The sequence below is a fragment of the Chiloscyllium plagiosum genome, chromosome 5, assembly GCF_004010195.1.
Source record: "Chiloscyllium plagiosum isolate BGI_BamShark_2017 chromosome 5, ASM401019v2, whole genome shotgun sequence".
In the NCBI taxonomy this organism is placed as follows: domain Eukaryota; kingdom Metazoa; phylum Chordata; class Chondrichthyes; order Orectolobiformes; family Hemiscylliidae; genus Chiloscyllium; species Chiloscyllium plagiosum.
The window spans coordinates 22,941,744-22,956,189 of NC_057714.1; the positions used below are offsets into that span (position 1 = coordinate 22,941,744).

At 39.8% G+C, this 14,446-nt stretch overlaps 1 protein-coding gene across 4 annotated transcripts in view; it reads left to right on the top strand.

Moving 5' to 3' along the window:
• The window catches only part of cdk6 (cyclin-dependent kinase 6), a 233,619-nt gene that overhangs the window by 62,058 nt on the left and 157,115 nt on the right, over positions 1 to 14,446 (top strand). For all 4 annotated transcript variants that reach the window (XM_043689700.1, XM_043689697.1, XM_043689701.1 and 1 more), the window contains one exon: positions 1,539 to 1,674. In XM_043689700.1, coding sequence (XP_043545635.1) covers positions 1,539 to 1,674 — 136 coding nt within the window. The remainder of the gene's footprint in view (positions 1 to 1,538; positions 1,675 to 14,446) is intronic.

The window sequence follows — 14,446 nt, forward strand, 5'->3', positions numbered from 1 at the left end:
TCCCAGTTAATAAAAGGTTTGTTGTATATATTTTTAAATTACAAAACCAAAACTGCATGCAGTACTTCAGTTATGACTTCAGCAACAACCTGTATAACTGTAGCAAAACTTCCTAATCTTTATATTTAATTTCAGTTGCAATAAACAACAGCATTCCATTCACTTGTTATGCCTACATATTAACATTTGTAACTCAAATACCAGGACACCCAGAATCCCGGTGTTCTGCAGAATTCTAAATTGTCTCTCCATTTAAAGTAATACTGTTTTTCTACACTCCCTTACAAATGCATTAGTTTGCGTTGTCCTGAATAATTCAATCTGCCAAATATATGTCCTATCAGTCAAACTTCCTTAGTCATTTTGGAGACCATTTATATCCTCATCGCACCTTACTCTCCTACCTATTTTCGGCTGAAGTGAAAAGCTGAAGACTGACATCTGTGATGCTAGGGACCTCAGGAGTAGTCCCACATCGATCTGGCTGAAGATGTTGACCGTGTGCCAGCCTTGACTTTGGTAGCGATGTGCTGGGCTCCTCCATCATTGAGAATGAGCTTGTTATGGAGTCCACTCCTCCAGTTAAAGTTGGTTAATTGTCATCCACCAGTCACAATTGGATGGGATTGTACTGGACAGCTTTGAACTGATCTTAGATTAGATTACTGACAGTGTGGAAACAGGCCCTTCGGCCCAACAAGTCCACACCGACCCACCGAAGCGCAACCCACCCATTCCCCTACATTTACCCCTTTACCTCACACTACAGGTCAATTCACCTGACCTGCACATCTTTGGACTGTGGGAGGAAACCGGAGCACCCGGAGGAAACCCACGCAGACACTGGGAGAATGTGCAAACTCCACACAGTCAGTCACCTGAGTCGGGAATTGAACTCGGGTCTCTGGTGCTGTGAGGCAGCAGTGCTAACCACTGTGCCACCGTGATCTCTTGATTGATGGTTCACTTTGTTACATCTGTTCCATGCTATTGCAATTTTGCCCACGTAATCCTGAGTTTTATTTTAGTCATTTGGCATCTATGCTGCTTCTGGGATTCTCTTCTGTACTCATTGAACTGGGGTTGGTCACTTTGCTTAATGGAATTGGTAAGATAATCATAGAAAAGAAGAGATTTGTTGGATGGTTGTTTGGGCACAGCAATGCAGAATCCATTTTGGCTTTTAAGAAAAATTGAGTATGGAAAAGGGTAGGACTATTAGGAATAAATGGCTGGTTCTTTCAGAAAATTATCATACACACAAAAATCCTGTTTAAAATTTTCCTGTAAATTTTTGTGAGTAGGGTTGAGAATAATCAGGCCTACAGTTGCAGAGTAACCAACACATACTGACACTACCTGGGCTGAAGTATTTCAAGAAGAAAATTTAAATCTAGTTGTTTGGTACAATGTTTTACATTTTTTGTCATGTTTAATTTTATCAGAAATACATAGTGGTGAAGGGTTTTGATTTGAGAGGTTACTAACAATCACATTCATGTTTCCAATATTGAAACTTTATTTTCTTGTGTTCCTAGGTTGTTTGATGTATGCACAGTGTCTCGAACAGACAGAGAGACAAAATTGACTCTAGTTTTTGAACACGTTGATCAAGATTTGACTACCTATTTGGAGAAAGCCCCTGCACCAGGAGTTCCTCCCGAAACAATTAAGGTATATGGAGTGATATTTAATACAATAGCTTATATTTTAGCTCATTCACACACTGTCTGAAAAGTTGGCAACAATTTTTGATACATTAATTCTTATTTCTGTTGTTATTTTGTCTTGTGTATTTTTCCGCAATAAGGGATTTCTTTTTGACTTGGTCACATTAATAATCGGCAGCAGTAATTGATCAGCATTGTTTTATACTTGTCTTCACTGGCATTGAAGATCAGGAGAGACACGTGATATGTTTTGATCTCATTGTCCATTTTTTTGTCTCACTCAAATTGAGAATAATCCCCAAGAACTGAAGGAGAGATCATTCTTGAGTACAAAGCGCACAAGGAGCGCTTTTTTAGTGACATTGTACAATGAACTGAAGGATATGCTCTTCTTGCCATTATAGTAGATAACACCAAGCCCTTTGATTCCATCCCGTCTCACCTCTACTGTTCTTCCCTATTTGTCCTCCTACTACTGATCCTTTTTCCTTAGTACATACTCCCATCACCATCCCATCAAAACTGGACCCTTTAAGCTCACTCTGATCTTTTCATTTGTGCTGGCTTGTGTTAAGAGTCACTCAGCTGGTCCCCCATTCTACCCTGTAGTCATTTTCTCTTAAAAGACAACTGGATAATTATCTTAAGACCTTGATTGAGTCAACCTCCGCCACACTGTCAGGCAGTACATTCCAGATCCTAACCACTCACTGGGTAAAAAGGTTTATCTTTATGCTCTGTTGCTTCTTTGTCAATTACCTAAAAACAGCATTCTCTGATTCTTGGAAACTAACTCTACCCAGACCCCTCTGTTTTAAATACTTCTATCCAATCTGTCACATTTGCTCCAATATCATCACATCTTTCTGAAAGTGTCATGCCCAGATTTTGATACAATCTGCAGCTGAAGGTGAACTAATGTGTTATGGATTTAACAAAACTCCCTAACCTTAACCCTTCCTTCCTTATGTACTCTATTCCCCTAATAACACACCCCTAGATATTTTTTAAGCCATATTCTTAAATTGTCCTGGGACTGTGACAATATGTTAATATGTTGTTCAATCAGGTGAGAGATGTGTGATAATTATTCCTTTTTTCCCTCACCTCTTGACATTTTTGAAATGGAGTGTCCTAGTAACCCTTTGACATAAATTTTAAGAATAGGCACAAAAGAGGTTTTTTGATAAGTTTAAATTAAAAAGAAAGGTCAATGGTCATCACTTCTGTGCTCACTGACTTTCATTGGCTCTCTGTTAAACAAGAGTAAGGTTTTAAAATTCTCTTCTTTGGTTGGAAGTTGTCTCAATCACCTCTCTCAACCCCTGTAATCTCTCCTAGCCTGTACCCTCAAAATATATTTGCATTCCTCTAATTCTGGCCTCTTAACTATCCTTAATTTTAATTCTCCACCATTCATGGCTATTCAGGCTGTGAGTTCAGGAATTTGTCCTTAAACTTCTCCTCCCTACCTCATTTTGCTTTCTTAAGGTACTCCTGAAAATGTTTTTTCTTTGATCTTACTGTTGGTCATAAGCTCTGTATCTCTTTGACTATACTGTGTACCCATGAAATGGGAAAAGCACCTTAATGTATTACAATGTTAAAGATGCCATAAAAATACAAATTATCGTTATTTTAGTAGTTGCTGTGTGAGTGAGGCAGCAAGATCAAACTTTCTTCTTAAACATGTTCTGAACAATGGAGGTAAATTTTGTCCTTGGGCACTAGCATAAAATAACATTGTGATCCAGTTGTCTTGATATCCTTGATAAAGTTATTCTCTTTGGCAGGGAGAATGAAAAAGCAGAGTATTATTTAATTGGAAAACATCTCTGGAATTCCAAGGTGCAGAGAGATTTGGTTGTTTTGGTACAGTAGTCACCGAAAGTGCTCATGCAGATACGTTGCATAATCAAGTTGGTTTTAGGGATGTGATCCTTTATTTCAAGAGTTATTGAAAATATAAATAAGAATGCTATGTTTCAGTTGTACAGGGCATCGATGAGACTGCATCTCAAATACTGTGTGCAGTTCTGGCCTCCTTCTTTAAGGAACAATATAAATGCATTGGAGGCAATTTATAGGTGGTTTACAAGATTAATAGGTGGATGTGTTGTGAGGATATGTTGGACAGGCTCGGCTTGTTTCCACTGGAGTTTAGAAAACTAACGGCTGACTTGATTGAAGTATATCAGAACCTAAATAATCTTGACGAGGTGAACTTATAAAGGATGTTTCCTCTTGTGGTTAGGGCAGAACTGGTGGGTTTGGTTTTAAAATTAGGGATGTCACTTTCACGACTTAGATGAGAAATTTTTCTTTGAGGTTTGTGTGAACTCTGGAACTTGTCTCCAAAGATGATGAAGGCAGTATCATTGAATATTTTTAAGACCCAGATGGATAGATTCTTTTTAGGCAGGGGAATAGAGGGTTAAAGGAAATGGAATGTGGAATTCAAAACAAACAGATCAGCCAAGATCTTATTGAATAGCAAGGCAAGCTCAAGGGGCAAAGGGCTCCTCCTACAATTTCATGCATTAGTTTATTAACGATGAGTCACATGCTAACAGAAGTAGATTTAGTGACTTTTAACATCATTTTAGAAGTGGAGTGTCTGTGGACAATAGTCCTACACACACTGCTCTATGTTAAGTACTAGAATCTCAGCCATTTCCACGTGAGCAGTCGTTTGCAACTTCTAAAAATCAGACGGTTAGACAAAATGTCAGACATTGAGGTGTTTACCTGAGTTGACACACCAAGCATCTGCACCATATTATAGCCACACCTGCTCCATGCCTAGAGAACCACCTTGCCAACCAATTTTTAATTGTAATTTGAAACAAATGAAAGATGGAAATAACCTACATTAAGTAGAATGTTTGTAGGTGCTAACAGGTGAACTCATCTGTTAAACTATCAACTGCTGTTTTTCTTGCCTGGGAGGTATGTGACAATGAGCTTTTGTCTGACCAGACAGATTTCTATTAGTCAAGTTAATAATGCTTTAATGAAGCATAAGGAGCAATAACAAAATGACATATAATGGGTAGACATCTGCTGTTGATTTGTGCCTGGCCAAAGAAAACAATATAGTTGCTGAGAGCAGAGTTTAAACAACAATAGAGCACTTTCAAAACAGCAAATGCTCCTTCATTTTACCATGTGGTAGTTTTTATTGTTGACTTTATTACACTCCTCCAAATGTAAGCACAGTCCTTGCTTGTATAATGCACTACCTTTTGCTTTCACTCAGTTCATCTGGATAAATATTTGTAACCTTATTTCAACTTTCCAGTCACTTCCAAACCATTTGCAGAATGAAGTAATGGGCCTCTCAGAACTTCAATGTGGGGTCTTGGCAGGGCATCCAAACAACAGTCCTTTTGCAACCAGTGTCAAAGCCACTTAAAAAGAATTGGCAGCACAGCGTCCCTGTTAATTTCTGCATGTCATATGCTGTCATTCCAAGTTACACCAGAGGAAATGACCGTTAAGATGTATGGTTTCAACACTTGGGTACCCCCCCCCCCCCTCCCCTCTCCTCCAGACATTTGCCCTTCAGTTAAACAAGTGGATGCAATTAGCTGTTATCCACAAACTGCTTCAGGCAAAAAAGGGGCTGTTGCTGGGGCTTTGTAAGGCTAAAGCTGAAGTTTAAATGCATTTGGCCTGCTAGCAGCAGTTTAGGATATGAAATTTTCCATTGTTTAACTGTTAAGGCTGGGGGAAAAAAAAATGTGGCTCTGGCTAAATAATCCACCTAAATAAACTTTTTCTTTTCTCCAATTCTATCGCCTTGGAGTAATATAACCTGATAAAGTTACCCAGATGAGAAACAGTTTTGTTTCCTAGAAACCAAACAAAAACAATATTTTGCTCATTGATGAGTTAAAGAGTTATGTTAATGATTTCAAATGGCAAAAAGAAATGAATTTAACTTCCTAATAAAAGACCAATCAGAGACAGCATCTCTCAACTCCATTAAGTGAGTTTATAGAATTGAGTATTATTTTGTATCCATCTTCAGTGAGAAATGCTGAGTGCATAATCTCTGTCTCCTTCTGAAGTCCTCAGCATTGTAAATGTCATTTTTTTCAGTTCAGTTCATTCCACATGATATCAAGATATAGCTGAAGGCTCTGGATACTACAAAGGTCATGGATTCTGACAAAAGTCTTGCATTGGTACAGAAGAAATGAGCTCCAGAATTAGCTGTCCACTAGCACTGCCTCTTTCCGTACAGCTACAAACTGGCCATTACCTGGAAGTGTGAAAACTTGCCCAGATATGTCTTGTCTTCAAAGCAGGGCAAACCCAATGTGGGTGATTACTGTCCTATCAGTCTCCTCTCCATCAGCAAAGTGATGGAAGGGGTTGTCACCAGCGGTGTTAAGCAGCACTTAATCAGTAATAACCTACTCAGAGGCTGTTCAGCTCTTGAGTCATTGCCGTTTTGGTCCGAACATAAACGAAAAGGCTGAATTCCAACAGTGATGTCAGAGTGACTGCCCTTAACTTCATTTTTAAATCAAACAGCCCTAATTATAATGAAGCCAATGAGAATAGAGGGAACATTCATTGTTGATTGATGTTATAACTAGCACAAAGGAAGATGGGTTGTGGTAGTTGGAGGTCTTTCATGTCAGTCCAGACTATCATGACAAGAGTTCCTCAGATTATTGTTTTAGACCCAACCATCTTTCGCTGCTTTATCAATGACCTTTCCTCCGATCATGTTCAGAAGAGGGGATGTTCCCTGATTGTTCAGTGCCATTTGTGACTGTGTACTGGAAGGTTTCCATTACTGGATTATTGCTGCATGACTGGTTTCACAACCATTGATTACCGCAGTGGGGTGACTACCATTTTGTAGTTTGATTAGCAACTAATGAACTACTTCAGATTCTTTTGTGAGACTACGAATCCAAGCGTTTGGGCGGTCGGTGGGGCAGGGTGGGGAGGCACTTGCCAGGGTGGAGGTAGCTGAGAATGCGATAGGTAGATGAAGTTGGGGATGAAGCTGATAGGTCGGAGAGGAGGGTGAGGTATTTGGGTGGGAAGAAAGATGGACAGGTAGAACAGTTCAAGAGGGCGGTGCTCAGTTGGAAAGTTGGATCTTGATTAAGGTTGGGGGGAGGAGAAATGTGGAAACTGGTGAAATCCACATTGATCCTGTGTGGTTGGAGGGTTCCAAGGTTCTTCCTCCAGGCATTGGGTGGTTAATGTTTGGTAGTGGAGGAGGCCCAGAACTTGCATGTCCTTGGCGTTGGGAGGGGGGAGTTAGTGTTCAGCCACAGGGCAGTGGAGTTATTTCCAACACCACACTTTTTGACTCTGATCTCCAGCACCTACAGTCCTCACTATCTCCATGTCAGATCATCAAAGTAAGTCTTGCAGTCAGCTCCCTTCTGTCCACAGCAGCTTTGACATTTCTCTCAGGGTTGCTTCTCCTGACTTCTAGTCTTCAATATTAATACATCTTTTCTCTATTCCGAGAAAGTGCCACCTTTCAGAACCCAGGTTTTATAAAAGTGGGGTGATTTATATTTCCAATGTTAGCAACTATATAGTCTGAGTGACAATTCGCAATCACTGCTGAGTTATGGATGCTTTGCCCAATGGGCTTAGAATTAAGAGCTGAAATGAATCAACCTAAAACTTCTGCATCAGGCTGCTGAACAGCTGTTACTAAAAAATCCAAATCTGAATTTTTCTAAATTAGATTTACAGGTAAGTCTATTCACCAAAGGACCATTTGAGAGTGATTTTGTTTTAAAATTCCAGTGTAGAAAACAGAAATAAATGTCATGATGAATGTAGCCTATAAGTTAAATATGTTTCTATTCTGGTATAGTCTGAAAAAGTATCCAACTTATCAGTAAGCTTTGACTACGTGTACTGTTTATGGTACAGTGCACTGGAAGTACTGCGTACAGCATGCCAATGTCTTGAAGTCATGAAGTGCATCATGAACAAATGTATGAAATACTTCTGATATTTTATCATTATTTATTATCAAGCTGTTATTTAAGTATGTGTAAAATTGCATTCATATTCATTTTTAATGTCAACCTTGCATTGAATAATCTCAATTCATGGGAATTTTTATATAAATGTCAAGAATGTTGCCTGTATAAAGATCACATTTTTAAACAATATTTTTTCCTTTATGGATCAAAATGGGCAAAGGACTGCTTTAAACCAAGAACTATGGAAGAACTGTTGCATTTTATAAAACAAGTTACTGGAAGTCACTAAGAATCCTGTTCACACTGTTGCTTTGTTCAAACAGTGGGGAAAGGTGTCAAAGATGCTATGGCATCGTGGGTGAGTTTGTAGAGCAAACTTCGCACAGAGACAGACTGCTGATTGGTTTGGTTTGTGCCATCAGGACAAGTTGTGGAGGCCAGGAATCATCAACTTGGCAACTTTCTAATTTGCTCCTGGGCAGGTGAACAGAGTTTGTGAACAATGCTCTCTGTCTGTCTTTCTCCTTTGTTTTACTGTCTGTCTGTCTGTCCGCCCTCGCCCTCGCCCTCGCGCTTCCCACCTCGCCCTCGCGCTTCCCACCTCGCCCTCGCGCTTCCCACCTCGCCCTCGCGCTTCCCCCCTCGCCCTCGCGCTTCCCCCCTCGCCCTCGCGCTTCCCACCTCGCCCTCGCGCTTCCCACCTCGCCCTCGCGCTTCCCACCTCGCCCTCGCGCTTCCCACCTCGCCCTCGCGCTTCCCACCTCGCCCTCGCGCGCTCGCGCTTCCCCCCGCGCGCTCGCACTCCCTCTGATCAGAAGGGCCTGATAAGAAAAGGAATGCCTCATGGCGGCCTGTGGAGTCATGATATTGAACTGTTCTTCATTATCTTTTTTGCACTCTAACACCCACATTTGCCTGTATGTGTATACAGGGGGCTGGAGTTTCAGCTGATAGTTATATCATGATAATTCATCGTTTTGTGTGCCTTCTTGCTAATAGTGGACCTTAAGTATCAGTGCAAATGCAGTGTCAGTGCAAAAGTGGGTAATTTGATTAAATCATAAAAGTCCTCAATTTACCTATCTGGTAGACTCAAGTTAACAGAAAATACTGACCAGATTACTTTAGAAGGAACTGTTATACTGCCAAGAAATAACTATAAATCAAAGGCATACAAAATGATGAATTACCAACATATAACTATTCAGCAGATAGTTATATCCCCTTGTATAGCCCCTTGTATACACTAGTTGTAATGGTAAGTAAAAGTTATAGGGTCTCACTGGTATCTTTTTGCCATGGGAATGATAATTGTTATTTAGATAGTAATTGTGCTTTTTTTAAAGTAGGTTCTTCTGTTGGTCTACTGAATACTTGTGGTTAACTTACAACTTTGGTGGCACTGTGGTTAGCACTGTTGCCTCACATCGCCAGAGACCCGGGTTCAATTCCTGCCTCAGGCAACTGTGTCTGTGTGGAGTTTGCACATTCTCCCCGTGTCTGCGTGGGTTTCTTCCCACAGTCCAAAAAATGTGCAGGTTAGGTGAATTGGCCGTGCTAAATTGCCCGTAGTGTTAGGTGAAGGGGTAAATGTAGGGGAATGGGTCTGGGTGGGTTGCTCTTCGGAGGGTCGGTGTGGACTTGTTGGGCCGAAGGGCCTGTTTCCACACTGTGTAAATAATCTTTTCCAAACCTCCACTCCTTGCATCGTATCCTACACTGAGATACCACTTCTAACTTCTAAGTGATTGGGTTTTGAGCCCTATGTCTTCCTCCTCAATTCTCCTAAAAGTAATTTCTGGTCGTGTAGCAGTTGTATCCCCAAGAGAATTGTCAGCCCTACCAGGCAGCCAAAACATAGCCTCTTCTTCTGATTCTGGTTTTATTTGTCATTCTCATCTGCTCCATTCTTGGTGGCAGTCATCAGCTGCCTTGGCCTTATACAGCAAAGCACTCCTTTAAACCCTCGCAACACTTTATTCACCCATCAGTAGCTTCCGCATAAACATTTTCTGTTTGACCATGCTTTCAGCTATCTTCCCAGACCATTTATTACCATATTCTTTCTTCTGATGATCAACGTTATTAAATCGGACAGCTTTTTACTGCCAAAACATAAATGTCCTGACCTGAGACCTGTTGTTATGAAGCTGCCTATTGTTCACATGAAGCAGCCTGAGCATTACGATAGTTAATTCCATGTTTTAGTGTTTCACTGAAGGTCACTTAGTTTTCATGTCTTTTATCTTTGATATAACCTGCCAGATGATCAAAACACAATAGTGCCTGAGGCTTTAAGCTTATAAGAATAATCATATTAATAAACCCTTCCTGTTTAAAGTCTTGTGTTTCAAATAGTAATAAACACAGAAGAGCAGATGACCTGAAGTTGGACTTTATTTAACATTGCCCTCCTGGGTATTAATTTTTTTTTCTGTGCTTGCTGACAGAACAATTATTTCCTGAGTGTCTAGCTAGGCTTTCTTTATGAATGATTTCTTTTTTTTAAGAGGGAGAGTTCTCAGAGTAACTCTAAAGCATAAGCAATGCTTGTGAGCATGTGATGCTGTCGTTTGTTTAAAAAAAGTCAAGAAATTTGGATGGTGTGATAAATATAAGCAGTGGCATACAAATATTCTAGACAATACTTCAAGGCCATCTTCCTAAAGATTATGCTTTCTTTTTACATCATAGATCACTCTTACACAGATTACTGTCTTTGAAATGTGTCTAGAGTTAATACTGTTTTCTTGTCAAACTATGCAGTCTGTCAAATAACTTGAGTTTAAAGTCGACTGACTTGAGCCCAGACTGATTTTATTGGAAATGTTCAGAGTCCACCTCAAGGGGGTCATCTTTCATTACTTCAGCCTCACATCAGCTGGAGAATAACTGATTGGTACAGAGCCAAAATTTTAAGTGCTAAAATTAAAACCAGGTGATTTGTTGGCCCACATTTAAAGTTAATATTAATACAACTCTACAAAAGTAGATCAACCATTAATAATGATAGATGCTTCACCAGCACTTGGATGCCAGTGAGTGGAGCTCTGCACATGTATTTAAGCAGGTACAGAAATCTGACCATTCAGTGCAGAGTGGAGTGAGCAGGGACACTGCAAGCCTCTCTAAATGAATATTACTCTCTTTTGTAAATAATAAGACTAGAGTCTTAATGTATCAGCTGAGAAGAAAGGGGTTTTACTGAAGGATGTTTCATTTTTAACAGTGATTTATTAACCATAGCTCTGTTATCATACCCTGCCTATTGGTTACTCTGTGGCACTCAATCAAAATTGTTTAAAATTTATCTCGTTTCTAGGGTGTGAACAACATGATCTTCTCACAGAAACATAAATACCTGTGTCTGAAAATAAAATTTTGTCAGCAGTATATGCTAACTGAACCAGTGAAGCTCATATCTTGAATGAATAATAAAATTGGATGGATTCTGTAAAGACCAGATAAACTTACTGCCAAAGATCAATCTTGTTTTATTTATGTAGAATATTTTTCCTTTTGAAACATTTTATTTTTTCAATATTTAAGTAGTGACCTCATTGAATTTGAGACCAACTATGTGGTTTCTTTGTAGGCTTCTTACATCTCAGATGACTCTTCCTCTAATCAGCTCTTCACCTAATCTTGCTGCTCAATGATCCCCTGAAGAAATATATCTGAATAAAGATCCAAAGCTGATCTGCTTAATCTTATACCTTTTAATGCCCATAGTTTCTTTTTTAAGCATGAGGTTTATCTTCACAATCTTTCCTGAACTGAACTGGAACATCTCTGCAAGAGTTCCCCAAGCCACAGCTAATTATCATCAGCTGCTTCATCAGTGACCTTCCCTCCATCATAAGATCAGAACTGGGGCTTTCACTGATGATTGCATAATGTTCAACGTGAGTCCTCGGATACTGAAGCAGTCTGTCTAAATACAGTAAGACCCAGGCAGTATGCAGGCTTGTGCTGACACGTGGCCACTAACCTTTGTGCCACATAAGTGGCAGGTAATGATTATATTTCAGCAGAAATAATCTAACTATTACCCCTTGATATTCAATGGTATTACTATCACTGAATCGCCCTACTGTCAATTTCTTGGAGGCTACCATTGACAAGAAATTTAATTAGACTAACCATATAAAGACTGGGGCTAGCAAAGCAGCTCAGAGGCTAAGACTTCTCAAGCAAGTGACTCTATTTCTGACTCTCCAAAGCCTGTCTGTCATCTACAAGGCACAGGTCAGCTGTGTGATAGAATATTCCCCACTTGCCTGGAAGGGTGCAATCCACCAACACTAAAGAAGCTTGACACCATCTAGGAAAAGCAGCCAATTTGATTGGTACCACATCTGCAAATGTTCTCTCCCTCCACCACCTCTGAAATAGCAGTATATGATATCTGTAAATTTCTCTGCAGAAATGCACTAAGGCTTATTAGATAGTACCTTCTACTACCATGATCGCTACCAGCTGGAGGTGCAAAGGCATCAAATTCATGGGAACATCAACTACAAATTCCTGTTCAAGCCACACACCATCCTCATTTGGAAACTTATCTCTGTTCCTTCAGTGTTGCTAGATTAGAATCCTGAAACTTACTCAGTAACAGCATTGAGGTGGTGCCTAAATGAAACGAAGTGCAGCTGTTCAAGAAGATAGCTCTCCATCATCTTCTCAAGGCTAACTAGGGATGGGCATTAAATGTGGGCTGACCAGTGGCAATCCTATTCCAAAGAACAGCCTTTGGACTCCAATATTAACACTGTTTCTCGCTCCACAAATGGTGCCAGACCTGCAGATTTCTCCAGCATTTGCTGTTTTTACTTACTGTGCTAATACCTGGAATGGGTGGGTTGTCTTACAAGGAAATGTTGGACAGGCTTCTATTTGTTGGTGTTTAGAAAAGTAAGAGGCAGCTTGATTAAAATATACAAGTTCCTGAGTGATCCCGACAAGGTGAATGTAGAAAAGCTGTTTTTGCTTCTGGGCAAATTGAAGCTAGACATAATTTTATAAAAATAAAGGGTTGCCATTTAAGACAAATGATAATTTTATCACTCTTGAGTAATGTCTTGCAAACTGGCAAATTTTCCAGAATGCCGCAGCTGACTCTTGAACCGGTGTCCCGATCTGTTTTCTTCTCAGCTGGAGATGAGATATGGGATAGATTTGCACCCATCATTCCCAGATGCAGTTTGGATAATACCAGAGGCTGTCGAGGGTCGGCATGGAAGAATGCCTTGGTTCACAAGGACTTCATTCCAGTTCTTTTTATCAAACATTAGGCCGTCTAGTCCTCACTCCTCATTCTCCCATACATATCAGCCATGTCTATGCCAACCCAACCACCACCAACCATTTCCATATACAAATCTAATGCCAACATATGCCTCCTGCCCAATTCCTTTGCCATTGTTGTCTATATGCCCATCACCCAATATCTACCATTAGCAAATCTCAGGAGCCATGCTGAGATTAAATGAAATAAAACTCTAAGTATCTTTTACAGGCTTCTCCTTATTTTTAAAAAAAACTTCTACTTATGAAAGCTTATTCAATATATTTAAATCTCTTCAAGCTCTTAATCCGTTATTTAAAACAAAATTTATAACCTTGCAGCAAGGACAGTTAATCATTTAATAACTTCATTGAATTGTGTATCAAGCTGTGAATGTGCAAGCCCCAACTGTGATAAAGCAATCAAACATTAATGATAGCATCTGGAGTTATGCAAACAAACATCTAATGGAACTACTGGAACAGATTTTTGTCAACTGTCAATCTACAACAGACTCTTTCCTTTCCAGTAATTAAAGGGCAGTCTGTTTAAATGACTTTGCAGTTCTACACACCTTACCCATACTTCAAGAGCATTTATCTCTATTCTAAAAATTTATAACTGACACTGCATGATAAGGCCCACACTCCAACAAAACTGGGTCTTTTTGAACTCTGCAATGAGTTCAAATTCTGTGCTGAATTTGTTTCCTAAATAGAGGATTTATGTCTGACACCCATCCTGTTTCACCTCCCTGTCGTCTCTTTGCAATGTACTCCTTAATCAGTGCTACCACTCTCCTCTGTCTTGTCTCTCCTGAAGACTCCATAGTGAACAATATTGAATACACAGTCCAGTCCTCCTTTGAATCAGATCCCTGTAATACAGAAAACACCATAATTTCAAGGGGCTATATGCATCTGTAACTGGCCAATCTTAATTTCCGCACTCAGTTTAGGCCCGTAAAAGCATAGTAACCCTTATTCAAACTTTATTGTTTGCCTTACTCGAGTGCTCTCTGACTCTTGATATTCTGTGCACCTCTAATATTACCCTCACAGTTCCTAGACCCTTTAAATTTAGTTTAGACTCTCCCTAAAAAATCCATAATGAGTGACTTTAAGCATACGAATATAGATCTCAATAATAATAGTAGTGTAAAGGGTAGAGAGGGTCAAGAGTTCCAGGAGTATGATCGGAGAAAATTTGATGGCAGGATGTTACCAGTCCAATGAGAAAGAAGGTTTGAATGTAAATTAGTCCATGGGTGCAACCTGCCCAACCCTTATTGGTCCCACTTCCCCCAAGCATGGTCTGAATGGTGCAAGAATCTAAAGCCCTTTTTCTTTCACCATATTTCCAGGAATGCACTTGCATACATTACCCTGCAATGTCTATACTAACTTGCTACAAGGCACAGATTGGTGTTTTTGGAGTCTTGTTTAATAATTTCATACTTAGTTCACTAAATTCTGATAACAGGAGCAGGAGCATATTTCTCTTTGATCTATGTA